The sequence below is a fragment of the Melozone crissalis genome, unplaced genomic scaffold, assembly GCF_028551555.1.
Source record: "Melozone crissalis strain CALT ecotype California unplaced genomic scaffold, PUWL_Pcris_2 ptg000063l_1, whole genome shotgun sequence".
NCBI lineage: Eukaryota > Metazoa > Chordata > Aves > Passeriformes > Passerellidae > Melozone > Melozone crissalis.
Window position 1 is genome coordinate 9898801 of NW_026535841.1, and position 17393 is coordinate 9916193.

Consider the following 17393-nt stretch of genomic DNA (forward strand, 5'->3'; position numbering starts at 1 on the left):
TCTACTCACAGTCAGAGTCCCAGGTATAACAGGTGAGGCCAGACGTTTATTGATGGGCTGGAAGGTGGCAGCAGGGACCCCAGCAACAGTGTTCACAATCACATTTCCACTCACTGTAGCTGAAAGCAAGCAAGGATTAAATGTGAGATTCTGAGAGTGAAAATCCCAATGTCCATCACCTCCTATGCCCAGTTATAAAGTCTCCTTACCAGTCTGGATGCTCGTCCCCGTCACTGCTGTTTTGATGGTGCCTGCCTAATTAGAAGACAATTAAGGTAACATTTCAGAAAAACAATAAAAGAAAACTGAGCGTTGCTTAACACAGTGCTGTATTCCAGAAGTGACAAAATAACAAAAATGCAATGGAATACACAGAGATTTCTGCAGTTCATTGACTTTATAGATCACAGCAACTAATGCATACATAAATCAGGATTCTGCCTCACAATGAGCAGCTGTAGACCAGCCACGTGTGTGGTAAACCCTGGTCACTGGACATCCCTGTTAGCAGAGGAAGGGAGCAATACCTTGGACAACCACTCACACAGGAACATCACTGAGCACTTCATACACAGCAATGCTTGTGGGTCAGAACACATCCTCTGTGTCTTTCTGCAAAAGCTGTGGTACTCTTGCTCTGCAGCAAGCAAAATAAATCCACCACAGCCAGCACACATTACTAGGTAAACTGGACTGGTTCTAAATACAAAAGCCACAGACCAGTCATCAGACCCATTCAGGCTCTAGGACTTTGGGAAGACATGAAAACTTTGCACAAACTTGCAGTAAAAACACCATGGTATTTCCTGCAAGATGCATCATTTCATTTGCCTTGCAAAGGTTAATGGATCTTTGGATTTTAAGCTCTAACTGAATCATTCTTACAGCTACATTCTCTTTTATTCTCTGTATTCTGCAAGCTCTCTGTACAAATACTTCTCATTGACCATGTGCATCTATTCACTCAGACTTCATTAAATAAAAGTCTAAAGTGAAAAAGGAAAAACCATCTTTGCATGGTGCTTTTCCACCTCAGAATGCCAAGATCTGTTGCTACAACGGTACAAATAGTCTTAATAAATCAGGGAACAAGAAGACACTCAGAATAAACAGGGAAAACAAACAAGAAAAAATATCTTTGATCTCACTGTACTGACCTAAAATTCTCTTCCCAGAGAAAACACGACATAAATACAGCACACACAGAAGAACTGAAGTTACGACATCAGAGGCACCGAGCTCTCCCTTTCTTACCAATACTGCTGTGTTGGCCACAGTAGTGACTGCAGTCTGCACCACTGCCTGTGGCTGCTGAACTACCTGTGCTTGTGCCTGTGCCTGTGGCTGGGCCTGCTGCACGGGGGGCTGCTGGGGGGGCTGCTGGCCCGCCTGGGGCTGCTGGGGCTGGGGGCCCGTCTGCTGCTGGGCCCTCTGCTGCTCCGCCAGCGCCTGCAGGGAAAGGGGCACCTTCAGTCGTCAAGCATGGAACAAGCAAGATGTGGGGTTTTTAAAACAAAACAAAACAACAATACAAAACCTTTATATTTCTATCCACAAAACTCCTTTAATTCCAGCCAGAGACAGCTCACAAAGCTGCCCTCACTTTTCAAGTCCAAGTTACACAACGTGACTCATTTCAAACTACAAGGTGTGCTCATGGTTTTGTGGCTTAGAGCACAGCACAACAAGTAACTTATCATCCACAAGCAAGGACAAGTAGTTCTTTCTGAATAATAAAAGAAAGGAGGCTACAGAATGGTCAAGAATTAAATAACATTTTAAAATGTTTTACCATCTTTTGCAAAAATATGCTCCTCATTGTTTAAGGAGTCTGAGAGTGACAAGAAGGACAAGGAAAGGTCCCAATTTGGGCCTTGGTTATCTAAACCCCTGTACATGAACAGTGTGCAGCTGCTCATAACACCCTCTGTAGTGCCAAACTTCCCCCAGGAGGCAGCTTTGGTCATACCTCATCTGTTGCTGATTTTTTAATTACTGCAGCCATTTGTGCACAGAGATGGGACCATACCTTTTTCTCTTTGGCAATGCGTTCTGCTCGGAGGGACGCGACTTGAATCGGAGGGAGGGGCTTATCATAGTTGATTCCACTAGAAACAACAATTAGACAAAACACACAATATTTAGAAATAACTGAAACATAAAAAAAAAAGAAAAAAGAGCATTTTATGCAATTTATTGCACCCCCCTTCAAGATAGGGGGTGCTCACCTTTCAGCAAGCACCGATGCATGCTTTGGATTCTTCTGGAAAGGATTCATGCCAAGTCTGAAATGGAGAAAAACTGTATCACTGGACAGAAAAACTTTAAAAACAATATTTCATTTCATGTATTTTAGCATGTAACACTGCACTTTTGGTGAAGTTTCCATGATATTCCAGCCAGTACTGGAGCCTGCATACAGATAGACACTTAAGAAAGACTCAGAGTAAATACTAAATAAATAAAAACTGCAGGAAGATACATAGGAAAGAATATACTACTAAACAGCATAGACAGCAAATTGTCTACAATTCTGGCAAATGGATAGATATAAAGTAGATTAAAAATGAGAGCAGTTCTGAATGCAGTTCTGCTCTTAATGACAAAGAGCAAATTCCTGCAGTGAGACCCAAACACATGGAAGTGTTTTCAATAACACAGAACACACAGAGAGAGATCAAGAACAGAGAAACAAAGTGCAGAATAACTCTGGGTTTTGAGAGCCATTCAAAACACAGTTTCCAGGAGATCTGTAGTGACAGGAGATCAAATGATCCCAAGTAAACTTACAGAGGTTTGATAGGTGGACTTCTTTTCCCTGCAATCATTTTCATCATCTCAAAATGATTAGTATAAAGCTGTGTGTGGGTTGCACCCTCATCTTGAGCATAGATCTGATTGGTACGAAGTGGGCGACTGTTTTTAGTCTAAAAAAAAGAAAACAAACCAACTTTCAATTGCAAACTCACCCAGCAGAGCATTTTGTCTATGTTTAAACACAAGGCGCGCTCGTAGATTATTTAAAAACACTCTCCAACAAATCTATCACAGACTGGTTCCTGCCTCGTGTCACTGATAACTTACTGTCACACAAAACTCTATGGGAAATGTATAAAGAAAGAGCAAAATAAGGAGCAGTTCTCACGGTCACACTGGCATCAGCACTTGGGGACATATAAAATGGCAAACTCTAATTCGAGAAAGAATCTTTGCTTTAGTTTAGATTTTGCAAGTTTAATTCATTACCCAAACCAAGAGCCCATTAGTTTATAGTTATGCATAGCGCACACGTAAAGAAATAAAACAAAACCATCACTGCACTGCTCTCCCAACAAAGCTAGGTTAACATCCACACACCATGCCACTCTAACATTTGGCTTCTCCTAAGCAGAAACTGCCAGTCAGGGACAAACCTCCTTAGCAGTCAGAGAATGGGACTACAGCCAGAAGTTCTGGATTCTCCACCCAACTCTGTCACTAAATTGCTGTGTGGTTTGGAAGAAGGTGTTCACAGTCATAGAATTTGTTTTTGTTTCTGTAGTGTCCTATCATCGTCATTTACTAAAACGTGTTTCAGGCATCAAATTCACTTTGTATTTGTAATCCACTTAGACTCTAGCATGAAGTTCATTCTTACAGATCTTAAATACCATCAGGATAGGATACATGGTGGAAAAATGCCAACTACAGTTTAAGTGAAATCACAAACTTTTTGCATGATCTAAAATTTATCTATCAAATCCAAAAGCTGAAGTCTGGTGTCAATCCACTGTATCAACAAAGAAAGGAAAAATAAATTTGGAATTTCAATTGATGTTTCAGAACTCAAGTAACACTCAACATGGATCTCATATGAATTATCTGCCCACCTCCATTGCTGCTAAATACCACAGTGTCTAGATTTGATTTTGAAAGAATACCAATGCACACCTTATAAATACTTTTTGTCTTCTTTTTAGGATTAGCTTCGTACATTAGCTGTAAAATAAGAAGGAAAGTTAGATGATCTTTTGTGGAAGATTTTGTTCAGGTGCTTTTTCTTTTCAAAGAAATCACATAAAATAAGTGGAAATCCTGATGAGAATAATTTTAAAAAAGATCTTTTAAAAGAAGTTATTTATTTACACTGTTGAAACGTTTAACAAAAAACAAGTGTTTATGGAGTTAAGGAAAAAAAACTCTACAACTTAAGGTAAAAAAAGGACGCATCACTGCAGGTGAGCTCACCTTTCCTTCCTCCCTCGGGATTATGACATTCTCATAGCGGTTGCGGCACTGCTTGGGCGAGCGATAGACTCTGCTGCAGGAGTTAACAACATCACTGACCAGGTCCCAGTTGGGAGTGTGTGCTGGTGACACAACAGCAAGGTTTAAAGGAAGCTCCAGCAGCTGCTTCACTGCCTGCAACACAGAAAGGCACAAATGCATCAGGTGACAAATCATTGCCATCTTCCAAACCTTCCCTTACCTGCGTGTGCCCACACACCGTTACCACAGTGGGACAGCTCAGGGCTAAGGCTCTGTGTTCAGCTACAGTCACAGAGAATAAACAGGCATAAGGTGCCTTAATGCTGACTGATGTGCAGGGAAACAGTTGGAGATGGGTATGAGAGGGAAAGGGTGTCACCATCATATTTTCTTAAAAGTCTTTGCCCAGGATTCTTCTCCTGGGAAGCTGAGAAGCCTCAGAGAAAAAGGAAAACAATATTATTTTATTGGCTTCTCCTATGTTTTGCTGCTTTGGAATGTGGCTGGAGATTGTGTATCCAACATGTGAATTGGTTTGACTTAATGACCAATCACAGTCAGGTTGTGTCGGGACTCTGGAAGGAGTCACGAGTTTTTCTTTATTATCTTTTAGCATTCTGTCTGTATCCTTTCTCTATTCTTTAGTACAGTTTAGTATAGTATTCTTTTATATAATATAGTAACATAAAATAATAAATTAGCCTTCTAAGAATATGGAGTCAGATTGATCATTCTTCCCTTTAACAGGGGTCTCTGAAAATACCACAACAGGGAGCTGTTATTGAAATGCTGCTCCCCCCTCAAAGGTGAGAAAACTTAGCTGCATTATTCAGTGTCCAGCCAGCACAACTAATCTGAATAATAGTAAGTGCTTTCTAAAACAACAATAGGGCTTAATCATACATTTTGTACTTTAGCCTTTAATTTCTCCTTAGAGGAGCACAAATGACAGGCAAGCTATTCCAAGTTATGACAGCAAATTGCCACTAAGAATTAGAAATAACCTTGAAGAGATAAAGTGAAGGAATAAAAACATAATGAGAGCAGAAGCTGCAGGTATCATCTGACCTGCAGAAGTGCCCAGTCTTCACTGATCAACCACTCTGGATTATCCTGTCCAGCCTCAGTAGCTGGTTTGACAAGAGTTGGCAAAGGCTTTGCAAACTGTGTCTGTTGTTTCAACAAGATGTTCTTCTTTTGCTCTTTGCCCTCCCGGCGCATTTTCAACATTCCTGGAGTTGCTCGATCAAAGAGTGAACGAGGTGGGATAACTGTCTCCCCATGACGTTGCTTCTTCTTTCTACCTGCTGCTAAGACAAAACATAAAGCATTATTGGCAGATACTGTCAGCCTTTGATTCCTCTGCCTACAGCTGCAGAATGCTCATACATGTACAGAGTACTCCCCACTGCCTCTGAAAAGCATAGCCAGGAACTAAACAGAGCCTGTTATAAAGTAAGACCAGCCCTGTTCTTACTAATAAAGCAGAATATCTGCTGTCTAAAACTGTCCTTTAAAGCATATCTTTATGTCTAAAGAGAAGACACACCATAAGAACTGGGCCTTCCAGTCATTCCACTGCTTCAAGGCCATGGTGGGACAAGAATTTTCATCCCTTCAAACATGCAGATTTGATCTTTACAGGACCAGACTCCAACACAGATATACTTGAATTTATTAAACATAGAAACATGGGTGTTTCAATGCATTCTGAACATACAGGAGGCATGAAAACCCCACTGATTTTTTGAACTTTCACCAATAAATCCCAGAACAGTTTTGAGTATGCACTCACCAGAGGGATCTGTTTTGTGTCGTTTACGCTCCTTCCTGACATAAACTGGAGGCAATTTTGACTCTGGAATAGGGGTGGTATCATACATCAGGCACATAACAGAATCTATGTAGATATCATTGTCATCCTGAGGTGGAGTAGGAGGAGTCCAGAGCTGCACAGAATAAAGTCTGTAATTACTGCAATGTTAACTCTCCACTGACCTTATTGTTTCATAAAATAAAAAGCCTGTTTAGGCTGCCTGGTGTTACTTTTACTTACTGGCATAATTTCAGTTTGTCCATCTGGACCTTCATAGACATATTCCTACGCAGCAAAAAGAGAACATAATTCAAATGATCTAACTGAAACCTGAAGGGTAAAGGTATTCTCAGACTAACTGTTAAGAAATAACTATTTAGAAAAAACAAGACTAATCAGCAATTACTTTGTTGTACGCATCCTCCCGAGTGTAGGTGAGAAGCTCCTCTTCATCCTCCCAAAGCATTTTTTGCTCTCTTTCCTTTAACTCCTTCATATGCTGGACTTCCCAGGCTTTCTTTGCAGTTTTCAGCTCCATCTAGATTAAAGTCAGACTGCTTAGAAACTTTATACAGCAAAACACCAGATTAGAAATCATCAATTTGTAATTTTATGGATAAATGCCTTGAACTTTGCCATTTTCAGATACAGGAATCTTACAGAAATTTCTTAACAAATACTTTCCCAGCCATTTTTAAGATATTTATTGATCTTTGTGGAGGGTTTTAAAACTATCAATATAAAGCAATCAAAGAATTTCAGTTAAACAATGAAGACAACCAGAACACAGGCTCACTAAAACTAATGAAATTTTTTCCCCTGCTATCAATGGAGTACAACAAATATTTGCTGAGCCTGGCTGAAAGCAATTCCCATTTTATAAAAAAGAAATTAAGAACTGACACCTGCTTAAACCACAGAATCCCAAAATAATGAGGTCTCTCTAAGCCATTACGCTGTTCAGAAGGTATAGCAAGACAAGATCACAGAAGTGCCTACAATATATTTCACATCATTGGAGAAACTTCCATTTCATATTGAAAATAAAATAAATGTTATTCTGTGACAGAATAACATGGCAAAGAAAGATTTGTTTTACCTCACTCAACCGTGGCTCATTGTCATCAACTGAACCGTGGAAGAGCTCCAGATAATTCAAAGCATACTTCTCAATTGGAGTCAGCTGAGGGAAGTATCAAAGGGAAAAAATGTTACTTTGAGGATAATAAAAGAAACATTACGTGAAGTATCAAAGCTCTCCTTCAAACTCATCTTAACACTCTAAAGCAGTGGGAGATCTCCCTTCCATTTAATGGGAGAAACAACAAAGTTACTTTAAGGTCAGACTGCAAAGAAATTGAAACATTTGAACTAAACATTACTTTTTAGCCAGCTATTCAAGAGAAGTCACAGTACCTGATCCACAACAGCAACTAACTCCTGCAGCTGTGAGGGCTCTTCATTGTATTTTGCCTCACAGAGCTCTGAGATTAAAGGTTCAATGCTTGACTCAGATCCTGTTTCTTGTATGTGATCATTTGACTCCTCATCCTCTCGTTCAATGCTGTTGAGGGCCTTTCAGAGAGATATATTTTAAAAATAATTAAGACTTCAAAAATATGGAAAGAAACTCCATAAGGAGTTAACTGAAATGCAATACAAATTTCTGGACTAAGTTTCTGCTGCAGCAAGAGAAACAGTCCCAGAAATTATAAAACTCAGCTTTGGGTTTTTGGAAGTTTTGTCACAAGGCAAATTACAAAAGAGCATAAAACTACAAGAAAAAGAGACTGACAGAATTTACCCAAATAAAATGGGATTAGTCAGCTGTTTAATACTAGTGTTGCACAGCTGTATTTTTAATGTGTGTGTTGATCATTACCTCTATGAATGGTCTTGCAACTTTAGGTGAAATATTTTCTGCTGGAGACGGCTCTTGAGAAAGTACTACAAATTCTTCTGCTTTCACTCTAAATCCAGAATCCTCCATAGGAGAATGAACCTCAAACAATTCCTGAATTGTTTGCTAGGTAAACAGAAAGAAAAAAGAGAAATACATTCAGTTTTTGGGAGCATACTATTTTTTTTCTATATCATGAGTGCCAGCCAGGATAGCCTGGCTTCACCAGTGCGGTCACTGTCTCATCTATTTTCAGAGCAGCAATTCAGAGGCTATCTCTCTAAATATCCACATTTATTAAACTTATTTCACATTTTTAAAGCTGTTGAGACATTCACCCTTACAAGCTGTGCAAAATTTTGCAGCAGGGTGAAGAAACCACAATACATTAAGTCATGGGTGATGTCTGTGCATCACTATGCAAATAACAGAACAAAACAGATGGACAATATTTGAAAGAATGTGGCCCCAACACTGAGACTTCAAGCAATCATGAAATCCAATATGCCTCCTTATTAATTCTAGCCCAGACAGATTTCTACTAAACTGCCATTAAACCCTCCAACACAGATGCATGAATTTATTAAACAGTGCAACACGGGTGTTTCAATGCATTCTGAATATTAACTTACCTGTGTTAAAAAGGCCATTGAATAGTCATTTCCCTGAGCAGCCACTTCTCTGATCAAGTCTTTTGTGCCATTTTTCAAAAGTTTCTCTTCCACAGAATTACCACTGACAAGCCTAAAAAAAGGAAAAAATAATAGAAATCTGGTAAGTAATTTCCAAACCAGCTTTCAGAAACAAAAAGACAAACTGTCCTTAGAGAATACCACTAAATGTTTAAAATGTGGTAGTATCTGGGAGTTCTTTTAATTATGGTGCAGGCCCAGAAAAAAATTACAACCTTTAGAGTTTTCTTTTAATAATTTGTGTAATTTTTTAAAAAAACCATAAAAAACAAAACAAAAATCAACAATGAAAAGGATCCCTTAATAAATTCCATGCAGACTAACAGACAATACCCATGGAGGTATGATTCATTTATTACCTTTGGTGTTAAATCCCCCCACTTTTTCATAGAATAGATACCCTGGCTTTTTTTTTTTTTATTGAAAGGAAGTGGTTTTCAGCACTGTTTCCACTTTATTCCAGATCATCCAGGGCAGCATCCTCTGAACTAACCTCACATTAAAACATGTTAAAGAGCAGATGTTGACTGTCACCATCACCTGTATATATGGATATCTTTACATCTCCCAATTCTGTCACACCACTCCTGAGCTTTTGCATCCATCACTGGGTTCAGATCATTGTCATAGAACACAACAGTGTCTGCCTCGACAAGATTGACTCCTGTGGAACGGCTGTGAGAGGACAGGATGGCACAGAAAATGCGCTTGTCTCTGTTGAAAATCTTCATCAGCTCCTACATAAACAGAATAAAAGCAAGGACTAAGTACCAAAATAAAATACCAAACCAAATTCACTATAGCTTAATAAATAATGGGATAAAAAGGTGTCAAGTGCTTCAAACTGAATACAAAACAAGGAAAATTTCCTTTCTCTGCTGTAGTGTATAAAAGCCTGAGCAGCACTTATTGCTGTACCAGTGGGCAGCTGGTAGGGCACACTTACCTGACGTTGCTCCTGGTTGGCATATTCATCAATCCTCACAAAGGTGAGGAAATGGAAATTCAGGAACAACTCCAGTATGTCCAGCATCAGAATCATCTGTGACAAAATCAGCACACGGCGCCCTTCAGATTTCAACTTCTGAAGCAACACAGCAAGAGCTTCTAATTTTCCTATAATTCAAACAGAAAAACCAATAATGGTTTTATATACAAATTCCATTCATGTCATAGAGGAAATGACTGAAATCTTGTCAGCAAATGTCCTTTACCTGAGTCATACTGCACCAGCCGGAGGTCAGGGAACTGCAGCAAGTGAGGAGTTGTCAGCTGCTGCAACTGATGCAAGTGTGGAGCTGCCTTCTGCCTCAGGCTGTGCTTAAGGAGTTTCAGTCTGTGACTGTATGAAGGGGGAGGATTTGCTACATAGAAACATGGGGGAGCAGCAACTGCAGCTGGCAACACGAAGAGAGCCCTGTGAAAAGCATCAAAACAAGGCAATATTGATTTAAAAAGCTACACACAAAATGATCAGCAATAATCATAGATGCAGCAATGAAAGTCAGGCTTGGCTAAACCAGATTCTGCCTGCATCTCTGGGTCTCAACTCTTGTTAGTTGGGTCTAAGTGGTACCTATTCAAATAAATCCAAAAGCATAAGAATAAAAGTCTAAGTGAGCTGAACTTGGGCTTGAAATTAGGAAAGAGGCACTGAAAACATTTATAAAGATCCAAAGGAAACAGGAAGCGACTTATTTTTACTTCCATGCTGTACATCATCTACTGCTAAATAAACCAGTCTAAACCAAATAAGCTCATCAACAGAAACAAGGTTTTAAGCCTTGTTGAGAAGTGTTTTAGAAACAACTAGATGTGCAGAGGCTTGTTAGGCAGGGTCACACATTACCTGTCAACAAGATCCTTTAGAGATTCCTGTTGCTGAACCAACCCCAGGATCATTTCCCTCAAGGGGTTACTTGGGCCTCCGCAGGCACTTGAGGAAAGGCAGCAGTTGACAAAGCCAGCCCACCTCCAGCTGTTGGCCTGACTGGAAGGCAGCTGGGAGGCCCTGGTGTCCCCAGCCAGGGAGCAAGCCCTCAGCACATCCCGGCCGTACACCGGCGCCCGCGAGCAGCGGCGCTCGTTGCCCGAGAAGATCCGGTCCAGGCGTTCCTTCAAGAGCCGGTTCTTCTCCTCAAACGTCTCCTTGGCCAAGAGAAGGGGAATGAAAACCACATCTGCTGCTCATCACAGTAATAATACATGAGGGATTGGAGGTTCTTTAGAATCTATTTGAGTTTCTTTAGAAACTGTCAGGATCAGAGTACAGATCCTAGAGTAGAATTACTGCTTAGACCAAAATACCTTCCAGATAAAATCTGAAGACTACAGCTGAATTCAGTTCCTATTAAAGAGTCAATTCTACCTTAGTTTAGTATCTTCTTGCTTTTTAAAGATATATTTTCATAGCTTTTGATATATTCTTGATGCTTCCCTGCACTTTTTAAGTTACTTATCTTTTCCAAAAACTTTTTAAGATTGGAAATCTATAAAAATTTGCCCGATTCCCATTGTGTTCAAAACACAAAAAACCCACATGATTTCCTTATTTATGCATGCATTACTACATAATTAAAATCCATTACAGTTACAAGAACCTGTCTATCACAGCACAAGAAAGCTGTCAGCTACCTTTATACACCAGATTATTTTATCTATGGATTACTAATATGTCAGATCTCAACCTGAAATGTGGACATAAGTTGGGATATTTACCTACTCTGTAATCATCAAAGTCCCTAATTAATTCCAGCTCTGCAAATTATAGCTTTCAACTATTACACAGACTTACTATTGATTCTGAAAAGTGGTGTTTCCAAAACAAAATAAAAATTGAGTACCTGTGACTGTCCATGCAAAGGTGCTGGTTTTAACACTGCTCCCATGTCACCAGATGGCAAGTTAGTAACTGCAGCTCTACCTGGAATACAAACTGAGGATAAACCTTGTGTTTATATATTTATTCATCTGAAAATTGGTCTCTTTATTATTTTCAATAAGTAGACATTTCATAGCTGTAACACATCATTGCTGTAGACAAATTTTTAGTCTAAATGTCCACTGAGTATTGCAAATTTGTACTTTGTTATACATCAGATCGCTGACAGATATTCACATTAACTGTTCCCACAAAAATCCAAGATAGATCAATGGAATTTTATTTTGCTTTGTACAAAGCAAAGTGCTGTGCTCCATTTGTACTTTATTCAAAATGTCATGCATAGTGCAACACACATTGACATTCAGAAAATGTTAATATGAACACAATAGAAAATGTTCTAATTTAGAAAAATATTGTAACTTATCTTGAGCAAATCATCTAAGATTTTTCAGAAAACACATCAATTGAGTGTATCTACAAATTGGTGAAATCATATGATGGAATCTCAGTAGCATTCTTGTGATTTCAACTATTAGCAGATGTTTACCCAGACACTTAACTACACTGTAAGAGCATCACACCATTTTGAAGGAATGGTTTGTTATATCTCAAGAAAATTACAGCAGATGGCCATTTTCAGGGAATGAACTCCCAGTGTTATATTTATCTTCATTTAATAATCTGCTGTTTTGTTGTAAATGCATTAATTTCTCCATTACTTCTGTCAACATCTTGGTTGTGTTTTTAAGCAAGGAACTAATCACATTTACAGCAAGGCACCAAATACCTAAGCAAAATTTGCAGAGAGAAATGGAAAACTGTAGCTTGATCAGCTAGAAAAGTGAAAGAAATAAAATAAAAGCAAAATCAATGTGGAAAAATTGAGACCATCACTGGACATTCTCTGCCAGTATAAAAAATTATCACCCTTGATTTTTCCTTCCAAAAATTAACAAAGTATTTCAAATTGACTTCTTCCCAAAAAAAATTTGACCACAGGTGAAACTGGCAAAAAAAAAATCTATAATTAAGTTACATGCTCTCCTAAGTTTGTATTAAAAATTTTCTTAAAACTTCAGCACACATGAAATATAAACTGCAAAGATTTGCTTCCTAGTTTACCCACTTCTGAGCTCAACTTATAGAATTATGATCTGCAACAATTTGGAGTTATATATGAATGTGATTTTAGCAATTAAATATTTAGACAGAGACATTTCTTCAGGCTGGAGAACCCACCTTGCTGTGTGACTGCAGTGGAAGCTGGGCCACCTGCCTGGTGCTGGTTTCCCAAAGCATTCAGGGCATTCTGCACAGTTCCTGCTTGGGAAACTGTCTGCATGACCACGGGGCCCTGAGGCCTCAGGTACTGCTGCCCAGGGGCTGACACAATCTGAAGGACACTTCCTGCAGGGGAGGATTTTAACACACATTAGGGTGGAAAAGAATTTGTGCTCTCTAGCAAAAGCTATTAGTGTTACAAGCTGGTAATTCCTGTTTCAAATTTTACCAGATATGTTCATTACACCAATCTGCCAAAAAGGAGGGAAACACCCAAGTATTCATAGCTGAAGAGGAATTTTGTGTCATAGGGGTATCATTGTAATCTAGGTATTTATATAGAATTCGGACAAAATCCAATCAATCAGAAAAGTCTTCATTTAAAATTCCCTCTATTTAGTTGGCCACAGAGAATGAAGATATGCTAGTTCTCCTAAATTTGGCAATACACATCACCAGCAAGGGAGATTTGAGAACAAAACATAGTGCAGGTAGAGCATTCAGACAAGGGCAAAAAATCCAGAAGAATGCCAATCTTGAAATATTATTTACACAATTTCAGAATAAACCAAGAATGTTCTCAGTTCTTCTGCTTCTGCTCAGCAGGGAGATTTTATGAAATAATGCCTCACCTTACTTTAGCTGCACTGCTTGGGTGTGGAAACAAAGGAAATAACATTTTTCAAATACAATACAGAAAAAGAAACTAACCATGTCTTTCATTTGATAGGCATCTATTTTTCAAACCAGAGCTACCTTGGCTCACAGAAAATAGGAAGAGCAGGACAATAGAAGCACTGGGGATGGGAAAATCTCCAGCAACAAGGAACATGGTGCCCATATAAAAACATGAGCATTCTGAATAATGGAAAATTTCCATTGTTGAAGTAAATACCTTGTAGCTGCAGGGGCTGCCCTGCAGTGAGCTGGCGGAGCTGGCTGTGTGACAAGGTGAACTTGTTCCCTTGGAACTGCAGAGTCACTGGGGTCTCTGGCTGAGCAATCCTGCCTTGTGCTCCTGCTATAGAAGCCAGCTGGGCTATTTTTACTACCTCACCACCTGTTAAGGAGGGAAACAGGCATTAAAAAATCAAAGTGGGAGGCGAGCTGTTCAATATTCACAATTCTACATTTTGGTTAGTAAAGTGGTGCTGAAGCGCCTTCCATGCATAATTATACTTAGTGCATCAAAAGTGTCATATAAAAGTTAAGCAGGTATTGCTTTCTATATTTGTTGGACAAACTGGAAAGAAGCTGATTGTGTAAAGGGTAAGAACATCAACATTTTAGAAATTACCACTCTCATTAGGAAAAAAGTTAAGAGCTACCTGAAAACTCATGTGACACTTTGTAACAGAACAAGTATAGACATTAAAGTGATTTTCACTGCCTTTTCAAGAGCATGAAGGAAGGTTTAAGGAAGAAATTAAAATATTCCTATGTGTGGCACATTAAATACACATTCGAAATTTGCTGATGAAACATGATTTATTTTAAGCAATCTGCATTTAGACAAACCAAAAAGCTTTGAAGTGGCAAGGACCAAGCTTTTTGTGATTTAAATGCAGAAAGGTTAGAGAGGCATTTCAGCATTAAGTTTTATGATATTGAGAAAATACTGGTGTGAAAATTCAGCTTTTGTAAAGGCAGTGCATTACCCCAGAGATAAAATTAATACATCAGTGCTCAGTACTCTCTACACATGCTAATAGGCAGTGCACATACAACCTTAAAGCAAAGCCTCATCACTTTTCTCTGCCTAACAGTGGCGACGCTCCTCTCCGCCAGAGAGGCCTTTAGCAGATGGATTAGTGTTTAACATGAAAGGAATAATTAGGAGAGAGCTAAAACATTTGGTCTGAAGGAAGTCTTGCCAGCAGAAGAAACATGCAGAAATAGGAGATTAAGTTGACACCGCTAATGTATGTCCACAGCAATTCTATTGTTTCTTATCCAATTTTCGATTTTCCTTGGTCATAAGCAACGTACTGAGCAAGGCTAATCAGAAGAGTGAAAAAAAAACAACGATTCTGTACACATCTTAGGGTGCCTAGTAACTTAACCTCATTGTAGTACAAAGGTGGGAGAAACCTTGAAAGGGGAGGCCACTTACTAGGCAACCGTGCCTGGGCCTGAGAGGTCAGTACGAGCCTCTGAGGCAGCACACTCTGTTGGATGGTGTGCGGGGGGGGCTGTGGCTGTGGCTGTGCCTGCGGCTGGCCCGGCTGCGGGGCCGGCGCCGCGCTCTGGCCCCGCGGTTTCACAGGGTTGGCTGCGCTAGTTGCTGTGGTGAAGGTCGCTGCGGGCTGGTGTCTTGGAGCACTGGTGGAAGCCTGAGTTGTCTGAAACTGTGCTGCTGCAGCTGCAATCAATAAGGGTTGTTTGTGCAAGCTGTTAGAGGTTTTAACTCCGCTCTTTTAAACAACCTGCATTAAAAAGAAACCTTCCGACAGGATAATCAAACGGCTACAAGAACGGCTTTGTCCTTACACACCGGGATTTCTAGCCACACCTCTTACTCCATCCTACTTTTACAACATTATCTATTTGGAAAGCATTGTTTAAAGGCTAAATAAATACAGAGAAGCACTGTACATTCCCGTCTTTGACAGAACATTACACGTCTTCAGGGTTTAAATAACTGTGGCATATTTACTCCATATGCTAACAGGTTACACAAAGCTTAGTTTTGCATTATCCTGGCAGATCATACTGGAAAAACTAGTGGGGAATTTTACTGGCAATTAGTCTCTTGGTATATTTAAGCCATTAGTATTCTAGACCAATAAGCTAGAGGGAAAAGGAGTTCTATTAAACACACTAACTTGTATCTGTCTACACTGAGGTGCGGGTGACCAGAGTGGCACTGAGTGCCTTACCTTGATTTGAAGACACCGTGGCTATGGGGGATCTGCCTCGAACCTGTCCCTGCTGAGTCACCGTTGCCGTGGTCACCGTGCGCTGCACTTGAGTGCTTGGGAAAACCACAGTCCTGCCCTCGGGCTTCTGACCATACTGCACGGGCTGGAACAACCTGGCAAGAGCAGGAAAAGTCAAAGTCTAGAGCAAGATCATCGTTTGGCCTTTAGAAGCAAACTCTGGCACTCCAGGAACATAGAAACTGATCGTGTCAGATGCTGATCTTCCTGCAGATGGCTGAAGCTGGCAAGACTCATCACTTCACAAGCTTCCTAAGTGAACATTGTAGAAAGTGATTTTGCTGAATCCAAGGAAAAAAACTTTCATTGCCATACATCCAGTTTAATGCAGGATGCTTCAGAATTACAGCAAACATCTTAAAGAGGCTAGGCCAATATCTGGGAAAAGATATATCTGAAGATATCTGAAAAAAAAGGCTCCCATATAATCTCCAGAGAGACATCAGCATGCTGCAGGTCATCAGGCAGCTCTCTTGTATTAGTTCTACATTACTTTGAGAACACTACTTCACTAGAAGAAAAATACTTTAGAAAAATGTACTGCTGTAAAACTTCATATGTCTCTGCCATAACAGTGAGAGCACAGCTGACACTGCAGGCCTAACTTAGTCTTGGATTATCCTCATGCTAATTCTGCAAAACAACACTCAATTGCCATAAACAATGTCCAAGAACAAATTTCATCTTCTGCTGAAGTAAGGACTATGGGAAATCCATCAACAAACTTCAAATGGAATTGCATGCCTCAAAGAACAGCATTCTTATTTTCAAAGGTAAACACAAAAGATAAGAATTAAATGCAAAGGTAAGCCTGAGGTTTTGTGTGAATCCCATTAACAGAGATGCAGAGAGAGCTCAGTGAAGATTGCAGCAGAAGCATCTTTTGCTGCTGTAATTCTAGCTTAGGAAGAGTGTAGGGGTACACACCTGCTTGGTTTGAGCTTCACTGGGTTGGGCCTCGCCGGTGGTGGAGGGGAGCTGTAGATTTCTTCAATCAACTTTCTAGTAACCTTTTGTTTTGGCAACATTTGTGCTTCATAATGAGTCATTTTGTCTTCCATTCCAATGAGATCAAAAAGAGACAGGTCTGATTCCTAGGGATTTCAAAAAATTAATTGTTTCATGTGATGTCCCAAATAGTTAAGTCCTCTTTACATTCAATGCTGAATTCAATTTCTATATATTTACTTTTTAACTTGAAATAAATGGTGTAAATTTAAGAAATAAACTATTTATTATTAGCCAAAACTGTCCAGAAACCTTGGAAATAAATCTTAAACTGACAGTCCCATTTTAAGTATTAGAAGAAAAATAACTGAAATCATTAGCCAGTTATGGAAATTAAAGCAAAACACATTTAACAGTTCTTCATATATCATAGTTTCCAAAGAATTAAATGGAACTCTTTGAAGGTTAACTCTCAAGCTTAAATGTCGAACTATAATTCAGGAGTAGAAAAATATGAAGGATGGAAATAAAATTAAACAAAAAATGTCAGCTGTTCCATTACTCATACTTCTTTTATATTTTCATGTCAAGGAGTGGGATCACTTGTTTAACAATAACAGAAATAGTGGTACTTCAAATGGATTGACAGGAGGGTACTAATTTAGTCATTGTAACAGAATGTTTA

General features: G+C 39.4%; 1 protein-coding gene across 14 annotated transcripts in view; it reads right to left on the bottom strand.

Annotated features, from left to right (window-relative positions):
• EP400 (E1A binding protein p400) overlaps window positions 1–17393 on the bottom strand; it is a 45872-nt gene that overhangs the window by 7106 nt on the left and 21373 nt on the right. For 5 of the 14 annotated variants that reach the window (XM_054288564.1, XM_054288562.1, XM_054288560.1 and 2 more), the window contains 26 exons: window positions 16688–16854; window positions 15701–15855; window positions 14935–15183; window positions 13717–13881; window positions 12780–12947; window positions 11500–11591; window positions 10506–10804; window positions 9871–10073; window positions 9603–9772; window positions 9197–9393; window positions 8597–8708; window positions 7947–8090; window positions 7481–7639; window positions 7164–7247; window positions 6471–6602; window positions 6305–6349; window positions 6044–6197; window positions 5317–5555; window positions 4228–4401; window positions 3931–3978; window positions 2791–2927; window positions 2229–2285; window positions 2030–2108; window positions 1255–1449; window positions 210–255; window positions 10–119 (listed from right to left, as the gene is read on the bottom strand). In XM_054288564.1, coding sequence (XP_054144539.1) covers window positions 10–119; window positions 210–255; window positions 1255–1449; window positions 2030–2108; window positions 2229–2285; window positions 2791–2927; window positions 3931–3978; window positions 4228–4401; window positions 5317–5555; window positions 6044–6197; window positions 6305–6349; window positions 6471–6602; window positions 7164–7247; window positions 7481–7639; window positions 7947–8090; window positions 8597–8708; window positions 9197–9393; window positions 9603–9772; window positions 9871–10073; window positions 10506–10804; window positions 11500–11591; window positions 12780–12947; window positions 13717–13881; window positions 14935–15183; window positions 15701–15855; window positions 16688–16854 — 3780 coding nt within the window. The remainder of the gene's footprint in view (window positions 1–9; window positions 120–209; window positions 256–1254; window positions 1450–2029; window positions 2109–2228; window positions 2286–2790; window positions 2928–3930; window positions 3979–4227; window positions 4402–5316; window positions 5556–6043; window positions 6198–6304; window positions 6350–6470; window positions 6603–7163; window positions 7248–7480; window positions 7640–7946; window positions 8091–8596; window positions 8709–9196; window positions 9394–9602; window positions 9773–9870; window positions 10074–10505; window positions 10805–11499; window positions 11592–12779; window positions 12948–13716; window positions 13882–14934; window positions 15184–15700; window positions 15856–16687; window positions 16855–17393) is intronic. The other 9 variants (XM_054288571.1, XM_054288563.1, XM_054288569.1 and 6 more) reach the window with 7 other exon arrangements.